We start from the raw sequence: 12,888 nt of genomic DNA, 5'->3' as shown, positions 1-12,888 counted from the left end.
TTGTTCTGTGCGCTTTTTCTTGCTTAAAAATGTGCAATATACAGACTCCTCTGTCAGTAATACACGTTTACAAGACGATGCCTTTCCTCTTCCCCCGTACATAATCTTTAGAAGAGGAGGGGGCAGAGCCAGTCCCAGACCCCCTCCCCACGCGGGCCGGTGAGACACTGGTGGGCTCTAAATGTTCCCGCTGACCTGCCCGTTCTTGTTCCTCCCCCGTCTCTGCCCGCCTCCTTATTCTGTTTAGGTCACTTTGATTATTTAAATATCAGGTTCAGAAATAACAACAGCTGGGTGCATGAATAAAATGCAATTACTGTGCCAGGTTGAGGTTTGAATGTGTTTGTTTTGCTAAAACGCCATCCTTTCTCCAGATTACTGTGCTTCATTGCCTTTTATTTTTGCCAAAAGTAAAACCAGTGAGTTTTCAGGGTTAGTTGCTTCTGTTTCACCACAAGTTCCCATTTAGTGACGTTTCAGTTTGAATTTTTCAGATAGAAATGATGGGACCAACTTGTTTAATGTAAAATTCACCAGAGGCTGAATCCCATCAGAATTCTGGGACAGACCTTCAGTGGCGCCCACACTCGTCCTTTTTATCAGAGGGCTCCACTGTGTCATAGTACTCGGTTAGAGTTCACAAAAAAAATCAACAATGTGTTTTGTTGAAATCGAAGATGAACCAAAGGAAGGAAGGAAGAAAATAACAATGGAATTGTGGAGAAAACTGAAAGGTGTGTTTCCATCACACTGTCAGCTTGCAAAAAGCACTTCGTTGTGTGGATGTGGCCTCTGAGAATAGATTGTTCTGCAGCTATGGAATATTCAGATACTGTTGTTTTATGGCTCCGTATCCATTCTAGAGGTTAGGGTTACTGAGGTTGACTAATAAGCTAATTAGTGCATCAGGCTGTCGTTCTAAAGCTGTTCCTGTTTGTCACCAGGTTCTTGTATCTGTGGCTTCTAATTTTCCACTTTTGTGAAAATAAGAACTTTAAAAGGAAAAGACACTGTCCCTAGCAACATGGCTGGTGTGGGTCCTTGTGGCTCAGTGGCTTCATACGTTATTGTGGCTGTGAGGCGATTTTAGACTCTGTTTCAAGATGATGTTTAAATCTAAGTGGGAAAGATAGGTGTGAGAGCTAGGATTTTGAAAGCAAAACAGTCTGGCATTTTCTCAAACAAATACAGACACAAACTTCTGAACCAAAACCAATGTCACCTTAGAAAGAGTGTTTTCCAGAAAAGAGTTTAAACTGAGTTCAAGGTGAGAACATAATCTGTGTTTGCATCTTCAGTCCTGTAGGAGCAAACCCACCACTCTCGGTCCTGGAGGCACCCCAGGCGGGGCTCCCGTCTAGGCAGGGCTGGCGCCTCATCTCTGGGGCAGGTGAGGCAGGAGGACAAGAAGCAGAGAGTTTCAGGAGCGAATTACTTCTTTCTTAGCAGGAGCCCTTGAGGACTTGTCAAAGGTATTAGCTCAGAAACAAGTTCCGTTTTCACTCTTTCTTTGCCTTCCCAGAGTGAAGACTTGCTCATTACTCGATAGGCGACACCAGAGGGCAGTGGTTCTGGTTGTAGATTGTTTGTCTTTGAGCTTTAATAAAGATTCCAGAAAGAAAGAGTGCCTTGTGTTTAAGAGCATTTTCTGCCTCAAACGGGGGGTTTCTCCCCGTGCCAGGTCAAATGTGAAGAAATGAACTCTCCCTTGCCAGGCTGTCTTACAGAAGCTAAAACTGACACGCTGTGCAGCCTGGCAGCTGCAGTTAATAATACTGTGCTGCATATTTGAAAGTTGCTAAGAGAGTAGATCTTACAAGTTTTCATCACAAGAAACAAATTTGCAACTATATGTGGTGATGGATATTAACTAGACTTCTGGTGATCATTTCGTAATATGTATAAATATTGAATCATTACGTTATACACCTGAAAATAATATAATGTTCTAAGTCAATTATACCTCATACCAAAATAAAAAATAAATAAAACCACTTCTTAAACGTAAAAAAAAGAAATGCAGATAAGACACAACTAGATATGGGATGGTTGTTTCATGGCATGGACTGTAATGATGGACCTAAGACGCTTCCTCAGCTTAACTGTGGCCCTTTCCTTCAGCATTCTCCCGTGCTTTTGTCTTTGGATACTAATTACATGTTAAATATTCCCATGAACCTGCTGGACTCACACAACATTTTAATGTAACACCTTTAATATATTTTTCCATACAGTCTTTTTTGAGAGGAGGATAACTAATTATTTTTCTCTTAAACGATCCTGTGGGAATTATTGTGCAAATCTGAATATGACTTTTTTGAGAGTCAGGATGAAAAAGAACTGTAGTTTCTACAATTTCCAGGGTGTCCTTTTGCTGTCCCATTAGAGTTATGCCCCCCTTACCCTGTCCACAGAGTGAGGGGAAGGGTGTCACAGCCCAGAAGCAGTCAAGGAGGTGGGAACAAGACTGGTGCGTTCAAGAGGCTGTTCTAGCTGGAGCAGAGGGAATGAGGGGAGAGGCAGGAAGTGAGCTCAGCAAGGTGGCTGGCCAGATCGCACAGGACCTTGTCGGCAGTGGTAAAGACTCTAGTTTTCTTCTGAGAGAGGTGAAGCCCTCAGAGGGTTCTGATTGGAGGAGTACTGTGATCCGGTCACCTTTTGAAAAGGTGATGCACCCTGGCTGCTGGTGGAGTGTGGATTTGGGGTGGGAGGACAAGCGTGGAAGCGCGGATGAGGCACGCTGTTCAGGAGGTGTACGGGTTACTTATCACTGTGTAACAAATTACCCCAAAACCTAGCAACCAAAATGACAGCCTGCATTTATTATCTCACAGAATGTCTGTGGGTCAGCAATTCAGGAGTGGCTTAGTGAGTGGTTCTGGCTGAAGAGTATCTCATGAGATCTCAGTCAAGATGTTGGCCTGGGGCTGGCCCGGTAGTGTAATGGTTAAGTTTATATGCTCTGCTTCAGCTGCCTGGGGTTTGCAGGTTTGGATCCTGGGCATGGACCTACACACCACTCATCAAGCCATGCTGTGGCAGCATCCCACCTACAAATTACAGGAGGACTAGCTCAGGGACAGTCTTCCTCAAGCAAAAAATGAGGAAGATTGGCAACAGATTTTGGCTCAGGGCCAATCTTACCCACAAAAAAAGAGGAAGAAGAAGAAGAAGAAGATTTTGGACTGGGCTGTAGTTGTCTAGAGGCTTGACCGGTCCTACAGAACCCACTTACAAGGTGGCTCACTCACATAGCTGTTGGCAGGAGTCTCAGTTTCTTGCCCCAGGGACCCCTCCATACGGCTGCTTGAGTGTCCTCATAACATGGCAGCTGGCTTTCCCCTGAGTAAGTAATCTAAGAAAGAGCAATCTAGAAGCCATGATGTTTGTTTTTATTTTTGTTTTGCTGAGGAAGATTCACCCTAAACTAATGTCTGTTGCCAATTTTTTTTTAAGACCCAGCCTTGGAAGTAACACACTGACATTTTTGCAATGTCCTGTTGGTTACACAGGTCAGTCCCATTCATTGTGGCTGTGAACAGCAGGAAGAATTACTGATACTGGGGGCCATCTTGGAGGCGGCTACTGTAGGTGGCTTTCATAGCAGATGTCAGGTGGGAGATACTGGGGGCCAGGCGAGTGTTACCCAGCAAAACTCCACTCTAGAAAGATATGTGCATCTGCTTAACACGTCTGAATAGAGATTCTCCTCTGTCACTGGCTGCTTGGTGGCCTGCTATTTGCAAATAAGACCACAGAACAAAAAAATACTCTAATTGTAACCCATTGATAGACTCTGAGGTGTTTTAGCCACTTTGTATGATAACAATTTACTCGGCTTAATTTGACAAATCTTCTGATAATCTTTATGATAAGTGACAGAATGATACAAACTATGTGTTTCTTGATAATTTAAAGAAATCCCAATCTTTTGAGCAGACAGGAGGAAAGATGAGTATACTTCTATTCCATTCATTTTCTATATAACACCTATTTTGCTCCTAAATTGCCTACTGGGTTAGTTGTTTGAACAGGCTTAATTTCTCTCTCACCGAGCTGTGCTCAGCAAGCTGTCACTCTTATAGTCACTTAATGGGACTGTGCTTTAAGAACAAGTAAATCAGCAAGACACCACTGGCCCTGGCACTTCCGTCTGCTGAGTGATGGAGCGCAAGGCGGGCCGGTGTCTTTCAGCGCCCACAGCCGAACGATCTGTCTGAGGAGAATTCGTCTAAAAGAGTGTAGGTGGAAATCACTCTCTTCGGTTAGGGGAGTTGTCTGCAGCTAAATTCATTTCTCTGGGTGTTATTTCTTAGCTTTCTTTTGTTTTAGACAAATGAAAGAAACCAAAACCCAACTCATTGGAGAAGCAGCCTTTAGAAAGAAAAAGAATCAAGTGTCAGCAGCACTTCCTGTGGCGAGTTGAGCAGGGAAGACTTGTTACCTCAACATCACGCAAAAATGAGTAGCTGTGGTGGCAGAGACTGAACTGAATGCCGCTATTCTGTTGATTCCCGTATTTTAAGAATGGTTGCCGAGTTTGGCCAAATTGCGCCTTTCCCATCTCCAACTCAAACATAGAGAAAAAATTTATTTTTTTCAAAAGCATTTTGTCAGTTTGGAAAAAATGGTTTTTACTGTTTAAATTCAAACCTTTAAAATTCTTTCTTACTCATTGATCATGCAATGGAGGGATGAATAGTTTGATCTTAAATTTAAAAGAAATTCGCCAACAGTGAGTCCTAGCACAGAACCAGACACTGCTGTTCCTGAGGTCATTTTGAGTGAAGTACTGACCTGGGCTGTGAGCCTTACGTAAATCTCCCCGTGGTCGTGCGGCTCCCCTGTGACCATACAATCCGTGTGTTTCTCTCGTGCTTTAGTGCCAGCAAGCGATGAAGAGGAAGGAGCAGTTCTTTTTGACAACTCCGGCAAGGCGGCTGCCGAGCCCTTTGACACGTCTTCTGGATCTGTGCAGCTCATCGCTATAAAGCCCACAGCCCTCCCTGTGGTGCACCCCTCTTCGGACAGGAACCAGGAGGCAGCAGTCCTCAATGGGGAGGTGAGCGCCGGAGGCCCCAGGGCGGGGGGAGCCGGTGCAGCCAGACCTCGGGGACTCTGGACTGAGGAGCAGCCCCTGGGAACACCGGGGCAGGGCGGTCCAGAGGGCTCCAGAGTAGAGGGTGCAGCGGTCATTCTCACCTCTGCATGAGCAGGCCTTCGTGGAATGAGTCAGAACACAAGTCGCCCTAAGCAAGTTTGTTGGATGATGCTTTGGGGGCATTTTTTCACCTTTGTTAGAGAGCCCAGAGGGGGCTTTTTAAAAACAATGGTTATGAAGGGAAGTATCAGAAATTCTACCTCCCCGTCCTGTCACAAGCACAGCTGTCTGCCTTTCTTGATACCACTCTTAAACTGTTCATTATGGATTGTCAGTTGTGGGCATGGGAGGGGCTGGAACTGATGGGGAACTAGAGAAGATACTGTCATGGGGACAGGGACGTAGCCCACTATATGAGCTTTCAAATGACTTTGCTCCTTTTTGCTGGCTTGAAATAGCCCTTTGTCTGCTTCCAGGAGGATATCAGTGAATATCATGATGTTAATCAATTCTCCTAAGAGTGTGAAAAAAATTTGTAACATACACTGGAGAATGATGATTTCACCAAAGAAAAACAGAAGGATGGATGGATGGATGGATAGATAGATGGGTAGATAGATAGATAGTGGCAGTTACAGGAGAGCAGGAGAGCAAGTTGGGTAACACTTATCTGCCATTCCTCCATCTTCAGAATGGTCGCTGGGCTGAAGATGTTTGTGAACCTTTAAGAACATGCATATGGAACCCGCACGTGAACACTTGCATTGCATGTGTGTGCACACACATACTTACTCGAGTTTTTCTCTCTTGTCGAGCTGTCGTGTCGATTGTTCATTTCATTTGTTTATACTCTGCTATCGCTACCTGCAATGGGTGGGAGAATTCCATAGTTTTAAAGTCTTTTCCCACCACACCTCAAGGAACATGCCATGGCCTTGTACACCTGGCCATTGTAAACGGACATGAGGGGCTTGTCCTCATCCCCCCATCCAGGCCTTGGATGAAGGCCTTTTACAAACCTGATTCAGGAAGCTCCTCTTCTTTCTGGACAAAAGGACTGAACTGGCCTAAAGGTGTGACGGGTTGAGGTTCGTCAGTTCTTAAGAAGAACTTCACTGGTTGTAGACTTACAGAGCACATCTGTGCCAAACTCCTCATTTTTCAGACAAAGAAGCTGAAGCCAGAGGGGTCAAGTGGCTTGCTCAAAGTCACACTGCAGGTATGGTGGCAGCATGACGTTCAGGCCCCCCAGCTCCCTGTCCAGTGTTCTCTCCCCGTCTCTGACTTACTGTCACCCATCAGTGAAAAACAGCGTTGTGCTAGGTGGTACCTAGACTTACTGTGGTCGTCATTTCTCAGTGTGCACAAATATCGAATCCTTACGTCGTACACCTGAAACTAATATAATGTTATGTGCCACTTATACCTAAGTTAAAAAAAGTTGAGTTGCTAATCAAATCATAATGATTAACATGCCCAAATTTTAAATATACGTTTTGTTGTGGTCTTTCAGCTGGAGAGGTGGCTTTACACTCACAAGGGCAGATTTTGTTCTCTTATTGAGGTATAACATACCCTTAAAGGCAGTGTAGATATAGTCCAAACTAAAAGTCTTATTTTGATATGAATGCATATCAAAATTGTGTTTTTATTGGTGTTTTTAGAACTCCATAGTCCATGGCAAGAGAAAAAAGAGAACTTCTTTTCAAATGTACTTCTTCTTAGTTTGAGAAAGGCTTTCAAATACTTCGAGAGAATTTTATAGGGTATTTAATGCTGATGAGAATTTTTTTTTTTTTAAAGATTTTTATTTGTTTCCTTTTTCTCCCCAAAGCCCCCCGGTACATAGTTGTATGTTGTTCATTGTGGGTCCTTCTAGTTGTGGCATGTGGGATGCTGCCTCAGCGCGGCCTGGTGAGCAGCGCCATGTCCCTGCCCAGGATTCGAACCAACGAAACACTGGGCCGCCTGCAGCGGAGTGCGCTAACTTAACCACTTGGCCACAGGGCCAGCCCCCACTGATGAGAATTTTTTAATCTTATGTTTAGTCCGATAAATTATCATCCCCCCAAAAAAACAAAGAAAAGAAAAATATCAATGTGCTTAAAAGAGTATGGACTCTCAGCCATGCTGCCAGGATTTGAATCCCAGCTCTTCTACTTCCTGTTGGTGTGATTTGGGGCAGGTTAGTTCATTTCTCTGTGCTCAGTACTCCCATCTGTAAAATGGGCTATTGTGAGGCTCAAGTGAGGTAATATACATAAAAGACTTAGAACAGCGCCTAGCACACTTATTGTGTACACGTTCTTGTTATTATCAATTAGTCAGTCAATGAGCAAGGATTCATTCATCATGGACTTGATGCTGCTTGGCTGTATAATTTGGGAACCTGTTATCACACCCACTGAATCTTTCCTTAGGCACAATTCTGCCACCAGACATGCCAACCCAGTGATTAGAGGCCTCTGGTGTTGTCACTCATGCACTAGTAACTGCTCTGGATAGGACCCTCTGCCAGCACAGACTCAGATGATGGCTGCTGTGCCTGGGTCTTTTCATCCCAGTTTGGTGATAGGAATGTCTTGGGGACAGATCCCAGATCTTGGCTAAATTCAACATACCACTCCCTTTTTTGCCAGGCCTGCCACCCTGTCACAGAAGGAGAAGAGACAAGCGTTTTCCCTGTCGGGAGTGGGTGCTCGCCACATGCCGGTAGTTGAGCAGTGGCCCTTGCTGGCATTTGGGTTGGAGAAGAGTGCCACCTGCTCTCTGTCTCTTGCTGCTTTGTGGCATTTAGGGTGGATTATCTTACAGTTTTCTTCCCTCTTCCCTTAGGGGTGGCTTGTTTAAGAAGCACCCCTGAAGCCATGAATTTTCCTTTTATGAGTTCAGGAAAATTCTTTGAAAGATTATTTTAAAGAAAGCATAATAACAACATAGAAAGTGCAGACGTTAAGGGAAAGCTCACTCTAATTTCACTACCCTAACACATCATCTGGTTTTTGCACCTTCTCTTCAAGCTCTTGATCAAACCCACGTGTATTGAGAATCTCATCATATGCAGGCTTACATCTTGTGTTGGAAGCATTGGTGTGTTCTTGTCTTTCTGAAGGTCGTTGTCAATGACGTGGTTGAGTAGGGATACCATTGATTGGAAAACTAATCTCCCGTTGTTCAAACCTTCCAGGTGTTTCTTGGTTTTAGTTTTGGTTTTGGCTATTATAAATAACACTACAATGAATAATTTCACGTTACTTTTAAAAACTTTTTATTTTGAAAGAAGTTTAGACTTGCAGAAGGGTTGCAGCAATAGAAGAGTTCCCATATGCTCTTCACCTCACTACCCCTAAGTTACCAGCTTAAATACCAGAGAATAACGATCAAACCCAAGAAGTGGACATTGGTACCACACCGCTGACTGATCTACAGACCGAATTTGAATTTCACTGGTTTTCCTGCTAATGTCCTTTTCCTGTTCCAGGATCCAGTCCTGGATCCCACATGGCATTTTCTTGTCTCCTGAGTCTCCTCCAGGCTGGGACAGTCCCTTAGTCATTCTTTGTGACCCTCCTTGGTCTTTCATGATCATTACTCTTTTGAAGAGGATTGACAGTGACTATGGAGAATGTCCCTCAGTTCGGGCTTGTCTGATGCTTCCTTGCGGTTGGATCGAGGCTGACGTTTCTGGCGTAACTGTGGAGCCGTGTGACCTTTTGTGGCCGCGGCCTCAGGAAGGGATCGATCCTGATATGTCTGATTGCTGGTGATGTTAACTTTCATCTCACACTTTGAACCTCTCTTGGAATGTTGCTTTGGGAGAGATTGCAGAAATGGTATTCCTGGCTCAGAGGATGTCATGCCAGCTTCTTCTCTGCTAGTTTCCTCAATGGCAAGCAGAGTGAGGGAAGTATGAAGACTTGCGAAATGCTATCAGCTTAAAAATATCATTAGGGCCCGGGTTGGGGAGCTCTTTGAAAAAGTTAGAAAAAAAGATGTCCCCCAGTTTATGTTTCTCCCAGTGCTGTAAAAATAAAGCATCTAAGATGCAGCCTTGTGTTAGCGAAACTTTGGCCTCATACTGTAGGTTGATATATATCTTACCACTGGGTGAATTTTTCTTTTATGAATTACGGGAAATTACTTTAAAGAAAACATAATAACAGCACTACACATGGTTCTGTTAATCTAGTGGGCTGATTACAAACAGCAGTAGTGTTTCTCCCTCTCGTCCAGTAAGTAGCAGGCAGATTTCACTGTGCAGCTCCCTTCGTGGATGTGGCATCCTCATTGTTTATCTATTTAGCATAGTCGTCTGCTTCTTTCTTTGACAGACCAGCAGGTATGTTGGCCATGTTCCTTTCTATCAGACCAGACTGGCTTTGTCCTATAGAACCAGAACTGGTTGCCATTAGTGGCCATACAAGGGTTCAAAATTACCTGTCTCTCAAGAAAGTTAGAGATTGACAGAAATAAGCTCTCAAATGCAGGTGAGAGAGTGGAGAGACCTCAGGAGCAGGCTGTCTGGAGGCTCCCCTTCCCACCCCATCAATCCCAACTCAGCCTCTGCAGGAACTGGCTGTCTCACCAGCTGGGCACAGCTAAATAGCCAGCGGAGGCGTGGGGTTCCTCAGGGCTGGAGCTGGAGTCGGGGCACCAAAACCAGCTGGCCTGCCAAGTCAGAGGCTCCCACATGGGAGAACTGAAAGGGTTTAGGCGGGATTAAGGCCCACCCGACAAAGCTAAGCGTGGAGTCAGGCCTCCGCCTGAGCAGACTCAGGTGGACGAGCAGGAAGGAAGCCCTGATGGAAGGTCTCAGTTGACTCAGGGAGGGCCGGGCTGCACGCGGTTTGTGGCCCACTGTTGTGGGCTGGTCATGGAAGGGGGCACAGGTGGGTCTGGCTGGCTCAAGGACGGGGTGAAGCCTAGGATGGCTTTTCCAGGAGTTGTGACCCTTGGTGCAAGCTTCCCACTGTCAGCGTGCGTGTTCGGGGGTGGCCTGAGCCTCTCTCTCTCCCCAGGTGGACAAAGCCCTGAAGCAGAAGTCCGACATCGAGCACTATCGGAACAAGCTGCGCCTCAAGGCCAAGAGGAAGGGTTACTACGACTTCCCGCTGGCGGAGACGAGCAGAGCTCAGCCGGAGAGAAAGAAGATGTATGAGAAAGCCCCCAAGGAGCTCCAGCACGTTTTGGACCCAGACCCAGGCCTCTGTGCCCCGTTCGCTGAGTCTAGAAGCAGGTGCGGTCTCCGAGGGGTGCTCCGAGGGTCCCGTACGTTAGCAGCATGTGGCGGAGGTGTACCCGTGATGCGGTCCCCGTCCTTTCCTGTGACCTCAGGGCTGATCTTCGCAGGCTGCTCCTCTGGACCATGCTGGTCTGTGCGAGCCCGTGCTCCCTCATGAGTCTGGAAGAGAAAAAAATTGAAGCCGTTAAAAAAATACTTGGGTAAACAACCATAATTGTCCCTTAGCTTAAACGATGTTTTCAAACCAGTAGCTGTTTCAGAGCTGGGTAAAAATGTAATTATCACCTGCCTGGTTATGCAACTTCCAGATCAAGGGACATGGTAGGATTCAGTTATTCAGTGGCTCTTGCACAGGAATGCCAGTGTGCCACCTCCCCTTCTCAGTCCGCTCCAGCGAGGGCTCCCCCAAGGCCTGCTGGGCTCCGTGCGGGTCCATTGCTGTAGCTGTGCTCGTTGAGCCGACGTTTACCATCGCCCACTCCGTGTCAGGCATGTGTGCCGTGCTGGTGCTCGCACAGTCACCTGTGCTACTTCTCATTCACGAATTCAACTCGGTCGACGTTGACGGTGGACATCACAGCCCAGTCACTGCTCTTGTGGAACTTAAGGTCTGATGGGAGAGAAAGATAACCACCCCAAAAGTTTGTTACTCACAAGTGCAATGGGTGTTTGAAATGTGATGGGCTGTGACAGTCTAAAACGGGGGCTCAGCCCCGTGGTTTGAATTGGCATCCTTGAAGCTTTGTTGCTAACTAAGCAGAGTGACCTCACCTTCCGGGTGAAGGGGTAGCGGTTAGCAAAGCTAGATGTGCCCGTCTTCCTTCTTTTCCTCCCCACCCCGAAGCACTTGCTCAGAAGCATTTTCATGGTTTGAGACCATCTCTTTAGATACACATTCTCCTTGGTGACAGCCCCTTGGCTCTGAGCCTGCTAGCACTCTGCCCCGCAGCCCTGGCAGAGGCGCCCTACGCACATGGGGAGAAACAGGACAGTTCCTGGCCCGAGTGGGGATTTATTAAAAGCAATAATGACTATGTGACAGGTGTGGATGGAAGCCACAAAGTCAAACCAGGAGATGGGGCTAAACTTTATGAATGGACATAATTTATTTTCAATAGAGAGAAGGGGGAATTGCACCCAGCGCTTCATTTGCCATGCTTCTGATGAGGCCTGGTGGGTGTGGCAAGCTGTTGATCTAACGTCACCCTGTGACAGGGGTCACAATGTATGTGTCACCAAGTTGATAACTGTGGAAAAAAGAGAAGAAAAGATTGGGATTTCTGGGAGGCTGGGCATTCTGGTGCTTTTCCTCTGAGCTTTTGGCTCTTCACGTCAGGGTTGGTCTTTCATAGACTGATGAGGGGACTTGTTTTCCCAGGTTCCCTGCTGACACTCGGAAAATGGGTCAGAGATCACGTGCAGCTTGGAAGTTATTGGAGAAATAAATAAAAATTTTAGTTAAGTCTTTCTGTAAGGAGAATGAGCACAGGCTTTTCCTGTAGAGATGCGTCTCCACAGCTGGGCATATCTTCGGGCCAGATTCTTAAGGCCCTCTGACAGCCTGCTGATGCTGTGAGTGTGTAGTCCATTCTCAGTAAATATCTGTTGAAGAAATGACTGAATGACTCTAAAGCACCAAAAATAATATTAAAATTTTTTTTGATCAGTTAATGGAAAAATACGGATACCCACAAACCAGATGAGGTGGGCATAGGAATGGAGGCCAGATCAGCGGAGGTGGGGTGGAGAGGAGGATTAACAGAGAAGGAGTGTGGCAGGAGGCAGTGAGCGCTGAGGTGCTGTTCTTGTCAGTGCTGCGGAGGCTGCTGCCGCGCCCACCTGTGAGCTCAGGGGAGAGAGACTTGCCTGCTGTGTGCTGCCACCAGTTCGACTCTCCAGAGCTTCTGCTCTCGGTGACCTTGCACCGCAAGGCACACGTGAGGGCATCATTCTCTGGTCCAGAGTTGGCATCAGTAACCAGAATTTCCGCTGAGACCTAAATTAAATCAAAGACAAAGTTTAGATTCCAAATGTTGACTTATCCCCATATGTTTTAAGAGTTTTCACAGATTTTTTCTTGAGGGTCAGAAGAACACCCCTGTTTTTATGTTATCAACTCTTACCTAGAAACACAAAGTATATAATATAAAGGCCGACACTGTCAGAGGCTGCCTGGACCCTCCGCTCCCACAGCTCCTGTGGCGGGCAGCAGCGTCCTGCTTACTGCAGACATCTCTGACTCCGCCTTGAGGGCTTTTTCCTGGTGGCCCCTGAGCAGAATTGTCAGGTGCTTGACGTTCTGGAGCAGCCTCAGTCAGTGACAGATGGGAACTGATGGATAAACACCCCACGAGAGAGCTTCGAGGTGTAAGCTGTGCTGTGTAATAATCACATTTTCTAGATTCCCTGTTTGATGATTTGATGTCTGGGGCCTCGCTGACCCCGAGGAAGCTGTCCCTCCCAGGACTGGGCCACCAGTTCCTAGAGACAGTAAAGGGCTCCCCTGCAAGTGCACCTTTCATATGGGACCCAAACAGGCCAGCGC

The 12,888-nt window shown here is 46.3% G+C and overlaps 1 protein-coding gene across 2 annotated transcripts in view; it reads left to right on the top strand.

The window, feature by feature from the left end:
* KIAA1549L (KIAA1549 like) overlaps positions 1-12,888 on the top strand; it is a 274,273-nt gene that overhangs the window by 210,696 nt on the left and 50,689 nt on the right. For both annotated transcript variants that reach the window (XM_070229192.1, XM_070229191.1), the window contains exons 14-15: positions 4,884-5,062; positions 10,120-10,337. In XM_070229192.1, coding sequence (XP_070085293.1) covers positions 4,884-5,062; positions 10,120-10,337 — 397 coding nt within the window. The remainder of the gene's footprint in view (positions 1-4,883; positions 5,063-10,119; positions 10,338-12,888) is intronic.

This window comes from Equus caballus, chromosome 12, assembly GCF_041296265.1.
Source record: "Equus caballus isolate H_3958 breed thoroughbred chromosome 12, TB-T2T, whole genome shotgun sequence".
Taxonomy (NCBI): Eukaryota; Metazoa; Chordata; class Mammalia; order Perissodactyla; family Equidae; genus Equus; species Equus caballus.
Note: the sequence above shows the minus strand (reverse complement) of the source record. Positions and strands in the feature narration are given on the sequence as shown.